Genomic DNA, 13253 nt, shown 5'->3' with positions numbered 1-13253 from the left:
CTCTGAAGGTCCAGCCTAAGATGAAATTTCTTCTTTTCACTGTGCTAGAGATACAGGAATTGTCAGGCCTTGCTGTCAAGTGTTCAGGCAGGAATGATAGTTACAAGTCTTCCCATGACTACTACCCTAGTCAAACCTTTGAGCCTGAGGAATGGGTAGCCTGGCTGGGCTAAGTCTGGGTTCACAATAATTAGTGGATATAAAGGAGCTTCCTACTTGTCCTATGCCGTGGCCATTCGGAAGCCGGATTTCCCTTTTCTGAATTCCCAGAGAAGCCCACATTTGACAACAATAAAAGCTTCCAGGAAATTCCCAGCACATTTAACTTCCTAATCCTTCTCCTACTTCAACCATCTCCTTTATTCCCCCACCCCCAACTCCAAGAGGAAGGGGCTTATCTTTTACTGAATGCTTCCACTGACGCCGGCCAGGAGGGTAGTACATCCGAGTTCTCAGGTCATGTCCTCTAAGGTCTATTCAGGGCTGAGGGGAACACATGGGGGTATTTGTGATCCTGCCTAGAAACAGAGGAATAGTTGTAGTGTTTCTTGAAGTTTCCCAAAGTATCAGATTATTATGGAAGGTTCAATTCTAGGTGTTCAATTCTAGGTCCCTGTCAGGGAGTAATCTTTCTCTAAGAAATCCTAGGGGTTCAATCTCTATGCTAGATGTCAAAACTCAATCACCTTTGGAGGCCAGTTTGGAATTATAGGATATGTGCCCCATATAAACTGGCATTAAGAAAAACAAAACTGTGCTAACCAAACAACCCAAATGAAGAGCCAGAAACATAAGCAGTGAATTCACTAACCCAAGGAGACTGAGCATTTGGATAGTTCTCATTCTCCAGAAATCCCAAGGAGAGGAAAAAGAAATATATACATACATACATACATACATTCATATAATGAATTTTATCTACTGTGCAAAGAGATGATTTATCTGGTTCCCCAGAAACTTTTCCATTAAGACTGTCCGTTAATGACTCTAGCTCCAGTTTTTCTTAGAGATTACTGTGAGCATGGGCACTGATGAGGGTGCTATACACCCTTTGGCTCCAGTTAAATCCCTGGTGTTTGAGCTGTGTGGGAGCTGTGGATGCTTGCTTTCTGGTCCTGCCGCAAGCCCTGAAGCAGCTGGTTTAGAAGTGTAAGGTTGCTGTCTCTGCGAGGCAGGGGCAGGGGTGGGAGGCAGTTCCCTTTATACTCAATCACTGCCATCTTGGCCCGATCCTGCTTACTCCGATTTGGGATCTGCAGCATTCTCGTGTAGCCCCCATTCTGACCTTGGTACCGAGGGGCCAGTACTTGAAACAGCTTGGGGATCAAGTCTTTCTCCTAGAGGGGGAGAGTTATTCGGGAGAGAGGACAGTCAGGCACCACTGCAGTGACACATTGAACTTTCAGCACTCCCCAAAGCAGGGTCCAAACATGTACACACTGAACTCTCCCACCCCCTAAAGTGGTAGTGTCAAAGTTAACACAGAGAGGTTACAGGCAGTTGTGCAGGTTGATTCACATAGCATTCAACTAACTTAAGGCACACGTTTCGAACTTAGTTTACAATATGTGTCCATAAAAGTGAGTATCTTAGCTTAATTCTGCCCAGTCGTCCTTCCTCTAACAATCCCCTTCCCCACAGGGAGCAAAGGATAAGATATGGGAGGCAGACAGGATGGATGCACTCACCGTGAGCCAGAAGTCAGCCATGCGCATGGCTTGTTCGTTGGTATCTCCCAGCTTCCCATAGTCGATGAGCTGAGAAGACATAACATCACTGATTCAACCCGAGCAAGAAAGGAGGCGCAAGTCTTACTCCTTTAGTGCCGGGTCACAACTCATTCATTCCCCTAGCAAGGCATCCCGCTAATTCAGGCCACCCCTGACTCCGCAGCTCTCACCAGTAGCCCATTTGGGGGCCGGAGGAGTGGACTCAACTCAGGGTAATAAGGGATCCAGCCTTTGGGCAGGGGATACCAGGGCTATGCCACTTCTCTCCCAAGTCCAGCCGGATCTCAGGCCAGACGCGCGCGGTGGACTAGAGGACCCCGCCCCTCACCTTCTCGGCGTAGCCCCTCATCTCGTCCACGCGCGCCCATGGCGCCTCGATGCGTTCGTGTCGCACAAGTCCCGTAAGCAAGTTCCGCAACAGGTGGATGCGGGACTCCGGACCAAGGCCCAGTCGGCGGAATACGCGGCCATGGGAGATGGCGGCTGCGACCGATAGCCGCATAATTCCTAGCTTGTCTCCGCCCTTGTGAGGCCGGAACTGGAAATTCGAAGGGAGAAGCTGCGGAGAGACGGGTTTGAGAGGACGCATGCGCTGTACCTACGTGCGTGGTGGACGTGTTTGCGCATGAGTATCACAGCCTGCCTCGCTGGCAACCTGGGGGAGGGCGGAGAAGAGGTGCTAGTTCCTTCCAGAGGAGGCGAGGGGGGCGGGCCTCAAGGCGCTCCGAGCTCTCAGCGTCGGGCAGGGGAACCAGGCGCCACCTAGTGTGGGACGATGCGTGCCGTCCAATTCCTTTTGGGCTAAGTCAGTCGTCTTGTGGCCTCTAGGGCGACGGAAAGCTCCGCCGCGGAGCCTGCTGGGAAAGTGAGTATCTGAGGTGAAGCCCCCCCATCCCCCCACCTCCCCCCCTCCCCCCCATCCCCCCACCTCCCCCCCTCCCCCCCATCCCCCCACCTCCCCCCCTCGCCCCCCGCCCGGGGTCGTGCCGCTGTAGCCGGCGGTCCTGCCAGTCCCCAGCGTTGGCGAGCCAGCGTGTCTGACTCCCTAAGCGTGACTTTTTTTCCCACAGAATTATTTTTCGTTATAATGGTGAAATGAAACGAATAAACAATGATGCTCAGAAAAGAAGCGAAGCTAGTGAAAATTTTCTTTTGTTAAAGTACACAGTAACGATCCCAATTAAAAAACGACAGCACTCTAAGGAAAACTAATGGGTTAATACTTTTCACCTGCGTCAGTGTATTTTTTTTAAAGGTAAGAAACATACCTATGCATTTGTGTTAAAGTGCAGTCATGTTCTGGTTTCCTGTTTTTAAGCCTTAATGTCTGCAAATTTGCAATCACTTTGTCAAAATTGCTCCTCGTTGTGGGTTGAATTGTGTGTTCCCACACCCTCCAAGAAAGATATATTAAACCCTAAACCTTCCCAACCTCCACCCCATTTCCCTCAGAATATGACCTTATTTGGAAAGGGGATTATTGCAGTTGCAATTAATTAAGATGAGGTCATACTGGAGTAGGGTGGGCATCTAATCCAAACGACTGGCGTCTTCATAGAACACAAGTGGAGAGACAGGCACAGAGTGAAGACAACGTTGTGCAGACTAGAGACACGCACAGGGAGAATGCTACGTGACCAAGAAGTCAGCGATCCCAGTTGGGCAGTTGCAAGCCAAGGATTGCCAAGGATTTCTGACAAACACCTGAAACTAAAAGAAAGGCATGGAACAAAAATTTCCCTAGATCCTTAAAAGAATTCATGGCCCAACTGTTACATTGATTTTGGACTTCCAGCCTTCAAGATTATGAGCCAATAAATTTGTTTTAAGCTGCCCAATTCGTGACACTTTGTTATAGAAGCACTAGGAGACCAACACACTGGTCTTCACATACTCATGTTCAGTAGACAGCACACTTAGATTTGTCTCTCTCTTTGCTCATTAGTGACCAGAGAACACTTCTTGTTAATTTTAGTTTTGAAAAGTTTCTTTCGTCTGAAGCAACAGATACACAAGTAGTTAGGAAAAGTCTTTTTTTTTTTAAATTTTTCAAATTAAAAAAAAAAAATGTATTCTTGAGAGAGACAGAGCATGAGCAGGGGAGGGGCAGAAAGAAAGGGAGACACAGAATCTGAAGCAGGCTCCAGGCTCTGAGCTGTCAGCAGCCCCAGGTGGGGCTTGAACTCAGTAGACAGGAGATCATGACCTGAGCTGAAGTCCAACACTTACCTGACTGAACCACCCGGGTGCCCCTTTAGGAAAAGTCTTAAACACATGGATACATTGGCATAGATTTATACAAATCATGTTTCACAATAAGTTCCAGGAATTACAATACTGCCTGTGTCTTATTTCTTTGGGATCAATTCTTGCAGCTTTCAGGATTTCCACGATTGAAAATTCATCGTAAGTTTCTATTGGTAAAATCTCGTGAAGATTTTCTTCTGCAAAAGTTAAGAGAACATGAACTGCAACTGACATTATTTGATCATGGCTTTAAAAGGACTGTCCACCTTGTGAAGATATACAGTATCAAACATTGTCCTCTATTATTTTTGGATGTGAAAGCCTTCATCTCTTGTCTCTTCTGGCAGTCCTCAAAAATCTGATTCTTTTTTGTATGTCAACTTCCTTACATTTTGTGGTTGCATAGTTAATAGCTTTGTGGGCTGGTATTCATGGAACAATTTTAAACCTTGGTGTTTTACTGTATGTTGTTCAGGACTTATCCTGGTGGTTTGCAGATATTTTTGTGTCTGATTGGCCTCATCTGAAACGTTACCTTAAAAAATTAACTTGGAAAAGAAAAATTTTGTGCAACTAAAATTGTTTAAAGGGTTCTTTGTTTGTTATTTATTTTGAGAGAGAGAGGGAGAGAGAGTGCTTGTGTGAGCAGGGGAGGGGCAGAGAGAGAGGGAGAGAGAATCCCAATCAGGCTCTGTGCTGTCAGTGAGGAGCCCTGATTGGGAACCTGATCTCATGAACTGTAAGATCATGACCTGAGCTGAAACCAAAAGTCAGACACTTAACTGGCTGAGCTGCCCAGGCACCCCTAAGATTGTTTATTTTAAGTTTACTGTTTTCAAAGCAGGGCTATGTTCTACTAGAAGGGTTGGAGTCCAAAAAGCACCGGAAGTGAGTTTGGAAGTTCATAAATTCTTATGAGTTAACTGTGAAAAGTAGCATATGTGGCTGAATTTGACTGTGTAACTGATAGTTCCCCAAATTAATTTTCATGTAGAATAAAATTGTTAGTGAATTGGTTTTAAAAAGTGATCATTTGAAGCCTACATATATATCATTATAACTCAACAGTAACCATAACAACTGTTTAGAATTTCGACCAACAAATATTGTTGTGCAAGTGTTATTTTATCACTAACATTGTTTAGCATTGTTGTGTCAGGTTAATTTTTGGTTAGTTTTATTACTATTTTAAAATCCTTTACAGATAGTTCACCTCCTTGTGCTTGTGGAAAGGCAGATTGCTCCTGACTCCCCACTAGATACCAAATGGCTCTGAGTGTCCAGCTGAGCCTCAGGTGCTCGGATGAATGTGAGTTTCCTGGGTGAGCCAGGACTTGGAGTAGCTCTGTTGAGAATCCAAGTTGAGCCCCTGAGGTGGTGTTGGTAGTGACTGTAGTTAGTCTGGCAGAGGTGAAGAAAGTGATCTCAAGTAGTGTTCTGGGAGGCAGCTGAAGAAGAAAGACCCTAGTCCAGAGAAAATTGTTATACATGAAATTTCATAGCTTCTTCTGGGAGAAGGGGATTGGACCTGCCACATTACTGCATAGAACCCCTGTGTGATATTGTGATATGAGATGCGTGTGTGTGGGGGGGGGGGGTGGTCTTTGTCCAGCTTCTTGTCACAGAGCAAAAACCCTTGGAATTTTCTGAGGGCTAGGAATGAAAGAGTATTTTTTGTTATTCATAAATGTCCTTTCAACCATACTGAGTTTGTGCTAATGAGGTGACTCTTGGAGAAGGGGGGTTGGTTAATAGAGGAACTTAGCTATGTGATGAGAGTGATTAGAGGGTTGTGTTTTCCCCACCTCCTGGGAGGTTGGAGATTGACATAATCACCAGTGCCCAGTGATTTAGTCAGTTGTGCCTCCATAAGACCTCTAAATAATGGGGTTTGGGGAGCTTCCAGGTTGGTGAGCACACAGAAGTGCTAGGGGGTTTAGCATGCCCAGAGGGGGATGGAAGCTCTGCACCCCTTCCTACATACGTTGCCCTATGCATCTCTTCCATTTGGCTTTTCCTGAGTTGTATCCTTTATATAAACCAGTAATTGTAAGTAAAGTGCTTTCCTGCCATTCTAGCAAATTATCAAATTTGAGGAGGGGATCATGGGAACTCCCATTTTACAGCTGATTGGTTAGAAGTATAGGTTACAACCTGGGACTTGCAATTGGCATTTGAAGTGGGGAACTGAGCCCTTAACCTGTGAGGTCTATGCTAATTCCAGGTAGTTAGTATCAGAATTGACTTGTAGGACCCCTAGTCGGTGTCCATAGAGAATTAGAGAATTGCTTGATGTGGAAAACCCACATATTTAGTGTCAGAGATGTTATAAGTAGACAAACAAGCTTTTTCCTGTACTCTGAAGGACTGCATTGTATTCTGCTGAAGCTTCCATGAAGAATGCCCTGGGAGCCAGTACAGGAGCCCAGCAAGAGATGTGGTGATGATGGTGGGAAGCAATTGTCATTTGGACCCTAAGCCAACTTGTGGTTCTATCCTAGAAGTATCATAGGTCCTGGCTCCTGATATTTGTCTTACTTTCAAGTCAGGGTCTTAACACCTCTCTGGATTCAGTGTTCCAGGAAGGATTAGGTAAAGACAGGGTCAGTGTCTGGTATCAAATAGAATTGTGATCATATTAGAATAAGTTAAAGTGAGTTTCCCACAATTAGAGTCATTGGGATATTGAGAATAACTGTAAATCAAACACATCCCAAAAGGAAACAAGAAACTTTGTAAGCAGTTGAAATTAGAAAAATAAGTTACTGATATATATGCATCTAATGTTGAGGTGGTCCAGGGCTATAGAGGGACATGGAGTTCGGACAGAAATCAGCATAACTGTCTATGGTGTGTTTCCCTTTGGAAATGATGACTAGCTGTTTCCAGCTTGGCTTACTCTTTCATGTGGTGTTCATTCCCCTCCCTGCTTCATTTCCTTGTATTATTAGTGAAATAAACTGCCTGCTGCTGGGATTAGAAGGTCCTTCTAGGTCAAGGAAGGACTCTGACTCAGGCATCTCCTCTCCTACTCCTGCTTCTCTACCTCCAACCTAGTTCTGTGCTTTTTTTTTTTTCTTTTTTAAGTCTTTTTGATATGTTTGTAAAAAAAAAAAAAAAAGAGAGAACTTTGTGTCCCTTGATTCCACCTTTATTTAGAACAATTATTTATGCCCTCCCCCTGTCTTTCATTTAATAGATATTTATAGAGGATTTACTCTGTGGCTAGGTACATTGCTTGTGTTAACACATTTCAGTTGAGTCAATTTGAAGATGTAATTGGCTTTATTCAAGAATTCATGAATTTGGCAGGATCCCATCTAGCAAGTAGAAAGGAGCCCTGAGGAGTTGTATAAAATGGAAGGTTTTTTACAGACAGAAGGAAAATGAGACAAGAAAGTTTGAAAAGTAGATTATTTCAAGCAAGAAGCCCAGTGTCAGGGTACACCCTGGGACAGAGAAGGATGGAAAGTGCATCTAGGGAGGCAAACAAAATATCCAACACAAGCAGTGAAAAAACAATTATACCAAGTTCCTGCATTCATAGCATTTATATTCTAGGAAAGCTATCTTTGAAAGGAATATATACACCCCTGGGGGTACACAATGACTTTGCAGGAGATACACATGTATTGACAATTTTAAGTCAATTTCTACCAAGTCCTCAACCTCTACATGTCTCTTCTAAAATTGATCTGCCTAGGAATGTGTCTGTAGTAGAAATAGCGTTTTGGTTCTTTTTTCGCACCTCACTTTTCACATTGACTCTTCCCTCATTTTCTAGAGATAAAGTCATTCCTTTTGCCCATCTTGAATCTTATTATGGTACACTGTTCCCCAAGTAAAAAAATCTGTCTATCTAATCTATCTTAGAATATTCAAGATTTATAAAAATCATGCTGGGAAATAACCTTCTACAAAATGTATTATGTGTTTTCCTTAATTTCAGTAATGAGAAAAAGCTGAATGAATATCTTCATTCACTTATATCTTAGTTGTGAAGGTGTTCAGGACAGCGTCCTGTTCTGCAACCCCCCATGCCCCACCATGTGCCACTTTGGTATGTGGATTATTTTCAGCTGAATGCACTGGAGATCCTGTGGGCTCAAGAGAAAGATTTGTCCCTCCCTTAACCATGCAGAAGAATCTAAATTGGGGGTCTTTCCCCGAGTAAGAATTATTAACAAAGATAAATTTTATCTGAGTGACCCATCTGTAGGGTAGGGCAAACATCTCATTACCAAACATCTGCTTATTTTATTTTATTTTATTTATTTTATTTTGTTTTGTTTTGTTTTCATTCCAGTATAGCTAACATACAGTGTTATATTAGTTTCAGGTGTACAATATAGTGATTCAGTAATTCCATCTGCTGAAAAATCAGCTGATAGCCTTATGGGGTTTCCCTTGTATGTAACTGACTTTTGTTTGGCTGCTTTTAAAATTTTTTCTGTATCATTACATTTTGCCATTTTGATTACGATATTTCTGGGTGTGGATCTACTTTTGTTGATTTTGTTGGGGGTTCTCTGTGCCTCTTGGATCTGGATATCTGTTTCCTTCCCCAGATTAGGGAATTTTTCAGCTATTATCTTTCAAATAAATTTTCTGCCCCCTTTTCTCTCTCTTCTTCTCCTGGGACTCCTATAATAGGAATGTTATTACATTTGATGGAATCACTGAGATCTCTAAGTCTATTCTCATTTTGCATAATTTGTTTTTCTCTCTCTTGTTCAGCTTGATTACTGTCCATTACTTTTGTCTTCTGGGTCATTAATTCGTTCCTCTGCTTCTTCCATCCTGCTATTCATTCCATCAAGTGTGTTTCTCATTTCCTTTATTGAGCCTTTATCCCTGCTATGTTATTCAGTATCTCTGTGTTAATGGTCTCACTGATGTCTTCCACTCTTTTGTCAAATCCAGTGAGTATCCTTATGACCATTGCTTTAAATTCTCCATCAGGCATGTTAATTACATCTGTTTCACCTAGACCTCTGGCTATGGCCTTATCCTGTTCTTTCATTTGGGACAAGTTCCTCTGTCCTCTCATTTTATCTCTAAGTCTCTGTGCCTGTTTCTGTGTATTAGGAAAGTCAGCTACATCTCCTGTTCTTGATGGTAATGGCTTTATGAAGATGAAGTGTTGTAGTGCCCTGCAGTGTAGTGTCCCCTGTTCCCCAGGGCCTGATGCTTCCAGGAGTGTCTTCAATGTGTGCTGCACGTACCCTGTTCTGTATGTTCTGTCCTTCAGGCCAGTCATCTGCAGAAGCTCTCCTTGCCTGCTGGGGGCAGTGTTTGGTCCCTGGCCTGAACGCGGTGAGTTTTAATTAGGTGTGCTCTGGTCTGCTTGTGAAATAAAACCTGTGACAGGTCTGCTGCTGCCACCAGAACCAAGGCTTCACAAAACTCCAGGGTTGGGAGATGAAGTATTGGCAGGGGTTGAGCCAGTCTTCGGGGGAGCCCCCCCCGCCAACCTCCCCTAGTACTGAGGCAAACATGACTGGGAGGGGTGGTTCCTCTGGAGTGCCAGGGGTTGGGGCTTGGTGTAAGCACGTAAGGCGCTGCTTCCCGTTAGTGGCCCTGTGCCTATGCTGAGGGGGTGGGAGAGAAATGGCACCTGCCCGTTCCTTTGTTTCCAGAGGGGGTCTCCCAATAAACACTGCTTCTCTGGGACACACTTGTAGAAGAGCAAATAATCTCCCCTCTGTGTGCCCTAGGCGTTCTTTAGATTGTTGTTTCTGCTGTTTGCATGATGTATGTCTGTGGGCTATTTGGCCTGCCTTCCTTCTAAAAGCAAATGCCTCCAGGCTCTCCCCAAGCCAAACCTGCTAACCTTTACAATTCCAAGCTTTAAACCCACTGGTTGCCAGAAGTCATAACATTCAGCCCATCACTTTCCAAGCTGATTGCTATGGGTATTCATTTTCCCCACGTGTTCCCCGATTTGTTAGTCAGTCTCTTATCCTTCTCTGAGACTGAGGCTCTCTCCCCATGGCAGCAGCCACTGTCCATTTCTCTCCCAAAACATATCTTTGCACTTCCTACCTTCTTCAGTGTAGCCTCTTCTCCACCTTTAGTTGTTGAGTTTGTTCTGCCAATCTTCAGGTCAATTTTGAGGGTATTTAGGATGACTTATTAGAGTCTAGGGTCCTCCTACTCTGCCACCATCTTCCCAGCTACCCATCTGCTCTTATCACCCTGTGAAGTGCATTCCTTTCCTCTGAAATTCCAGATCCCTACACCCCTTCTCTTTAGTTCAGAATGATATATATATGTGTGTATATGAAATACATATATGAAATATATGTGAAGTATGTATGCATGAGGTGTATATGAAATACACACACACACCTCATTTTATGTGACTGTCTTTGGAATTTCCGTGTCTGTGTAGATTCCCTATATGTACGCTATTAAATTTGATTTTCTTCTGTTAATCTGTTTCATGTTATTTGATTCTTAGTCCAGCTAGAAGAACCTTTGCGGAACAGGAATTCTTGCTCCCAGATGGTTGCATATTTCATATGATTTCAGGAATTAGGAGATGAAAATTGTTTATTTCTGACAGTTTAATGTTGCATCCAAAAGGAAAAGCAGTATGTACTGAAGGTAAGTTAGTCATGGACATTTATTCAGGCTGGTGGAAGAAATGTTTTACTTGGCTTTTTAAAAAAATAGCTTTATTGAGGTAAAATGTACATACCATTAAAAGTTCTTTCATTAGCTTTTGACTAAAGTTTGGGTACTGTGAATGCATATCATTTTTATTCTGGCTAATATCTTTTTTTTTTTTTTTTTTTTTTGAGAGAGAGAGAGAGAGAGAGAGAGAGAGAGAGGAAGTGCACATGCTTGAGTGAGGGAGAGGGGCAGGCAGAGAGAGAGAGAGAGAGAGAGGGAAATCTCGACTGGGCTCCATGTTCAGCATGGAGCCCAACGTGGAACTCAATCCCACAACCATGGATTCATGACCTGAGCTGAAATCAAGAGTCTGATGCTCAACTGACTGAGCCACCCAGGCACCACCTGGCTAACATCTTTCAATTGCTGTTATTTTTCAACTAATTCTCTGGTCATTTATTCATTCCTACTATATACTTGTATTTAAGAGATTTAGATTTATTTGAGTGTGTTGTTAGTTCTACTGTAAATAATGCCTTAAACAACAATAACTAATGTGCCTTTTTAAACCTTGCACTTCCAAGTGGTCCAATATCTTCTTTGTCTTCCCCACCCCCCCCCTCTTTTTTTGCTATTAATCTCCACTGAACCCAGTCTCACTTTAGCAGTGGGTATTATCCATCTAAGGATACATGAACTAATTAAAAAACCTGCCCATCCATTTATTTAGGTGATGTATTTTCAATAACAATTTACTCTTTTTGTGTAAGACTTGTTTAACACAGATTTTTATATTTTGTTTTGTTGTATACTAACACAAATGAGAATGATAACTGAATCCATAAGAAATCAATTAACATTTAAATTTCATATATTTGTGGCAGAGAAGTGAAGGGAAGGACAAATTCTTCTCTATCCTTTCAAAGTCTTCCAGATGGACTAAGAATTAAATTTACATGTGACAGATCAACAGGACAAAAATCCAAAGTTTAATTACATGTGCATGAAGGCCCAATAATGCAATTGAAATCTAAAGAAATGACCAAGGCAGGCAGTCTGTATAATTTTTAAGACAAAGAGACAATAAATCTGTGAGATATTGACAGGACAAAGAAAACTTCAGGAGCTTCAATTAAAGGAATATTTTTTTAATGTTTATTTTAAGAGAGAGAGGGAGAGAGATTGTAAGTGGGGAAGGGAGAGAGAGAGAGAGAGAGAGAGAGAGAGAGAGAGAGAGAGAGAGAGAGAATCCCAAGCAGGCTTTATGCTCAGCACAGAGCCATACATGGGGCTTGATCTCACCCACCTCGAGATCATGACCTGAGCTGAAATCAAGAGTCAGAAACTTAACAGACTAAGGCACCCAGGCACCACCCAGTTAAAGGAATTCTAAACAGAATTTGGGCTAAGGTAGTAAACTAGTAAAGAGTAACAAAGTGGGAGGGGGGGTGGGTTATACAATCTTCTCAGCTCCAAATTTCCCATCTCTAGTCATAAGGATGTCTCTTTACCTCCTGGTACAGGGAGGGCACCCTTCACATGGGAGATTTATTTCCTGCTTTCAGTGGGACAGAGAAGAGTCCGAGTGTTTCTCTTGCACAGGCTCTGAAGTAACTTTTGTTTAAAGTGATCAATATGCCTAAGTGGCCCATATTGGAGCAGCTTGCCCTTGACCCTACAGAAGCCATGTATACAACACATATAACTGACAAAGGACTTGCATGCAAAATATGTAAAAAACAAAACAAAACAAAAACAAAAGCAAACATCCTATACAATTCTTACAAAATAAAGACAGTAAAAAGACTTGAGCAGGAACTTTATAAAAGTGAATATGCAAATAGTCAATAAAGCATGATAAACTCATTACTATGAGCAACCTCATAGTAATCCATGAAATGCGTATGAAAATTAGAATGAGATACTATTGCATATCCAGAATGTCTAAAATTAAAAGACTGATGATACTAAGTGTTGGTGAATATGAAAAGCAACTGGGGCTCTCTCAAACATTGCTAGTAGGGATATAAATTGGCATAGCCATTCAAAAAATTGGTTGGTATTCTCTACTGAAGTTGAAGCTATGTATAGATATATAGATAGGTAGATTTCTACTATGACCTAGCAATTCTCCTAGTATATACCTAATGTAAATGTGTATAGAGATACAACAAAAGACATATGCAAGAATGCTTATAGCATTACTATTAAAAATACGCTCAAGCTGGAAACAACCCAAATCTCCATCAGTAGTATAATGGATAAATACGTTACAATATTGTCACAAGTGGGATATTATGCAATGATGAAAATGAACTAACTACAGCTCCATTTAGCAACGTAGATAAATCTCAGCATGTTGAGTGAAGGAAGTCAGACACAAAACATATACATTGTGTCATTCCAATTTCCTATTCAAAACAGGACTAATCTATGGTTGAGCCTCTGGAGTAGAGAGGGTATAGTGATTAGAAGAGGGCATGATTGGGCATGATTGGGTGGGAGGGGATGGATTCTGGGATATTGGTAGTGTTCCATAACTTGACCAGGATGGTAGTTATCTGAGTGTGTTTATTTTGTGATAATTCATTGAACTGTACACATACAACCTGTGTATTTTTTTAGTATAACTGTTATATTTTAGTTATAAAAAGTAAA

General features: G+C 42.3%; 1 protein-coding gene across 1 annotated transcript; it reads right to left on the bottom strand.

Annotated features, from left to right (window-relative positions):
• Nucleotides 1-895: 895 nt before the first annotated feature.
• MRPL17 (mitochondrial ribosomal protein L17) lies at nt 896-2320 on the bottom strand. Its single transcript, XM_019456154.2, has 3 exons — nt 2059-2320; nt 1689-1757; nt 896-1337 (listed from the first exon to the last, which is right to left on the bottom strand). The coding sequence occupies exons 1-3, from the start codon at nt 2317-2319 to the stop codon at nt 1062-1064; spliced, it is 606 nt and encodes a 201-aa protein (XP_019311699.2). The 5' UTR covers nt 2320; the 3' UTR covers nt 896-1061.
• Between the last annotated feature and the right edge of the window lie 10933 nt (nt 2321-13253).

The sequence above is a fragment of the Panthera pardus genome, unplaced genomic scaffold (genome assembly GCF_024362965.1).
Source record: "Panthera pardus isolate Hobbes unplaced genomic scaffold, ASM2436296v1 HiC_scaffold_12, whole genome shotgun sequence".
NCBI lineage: Eukaryota > Metazoa > Chordata > Mammalia > Carnivora > Felidae > Panthera > Panthera pardus.
The sequence above is the reverse complement of the archived record's forward strand: the minus strand, read 5'-3'. Positions and strand labels throughout refer to the sequence as shown.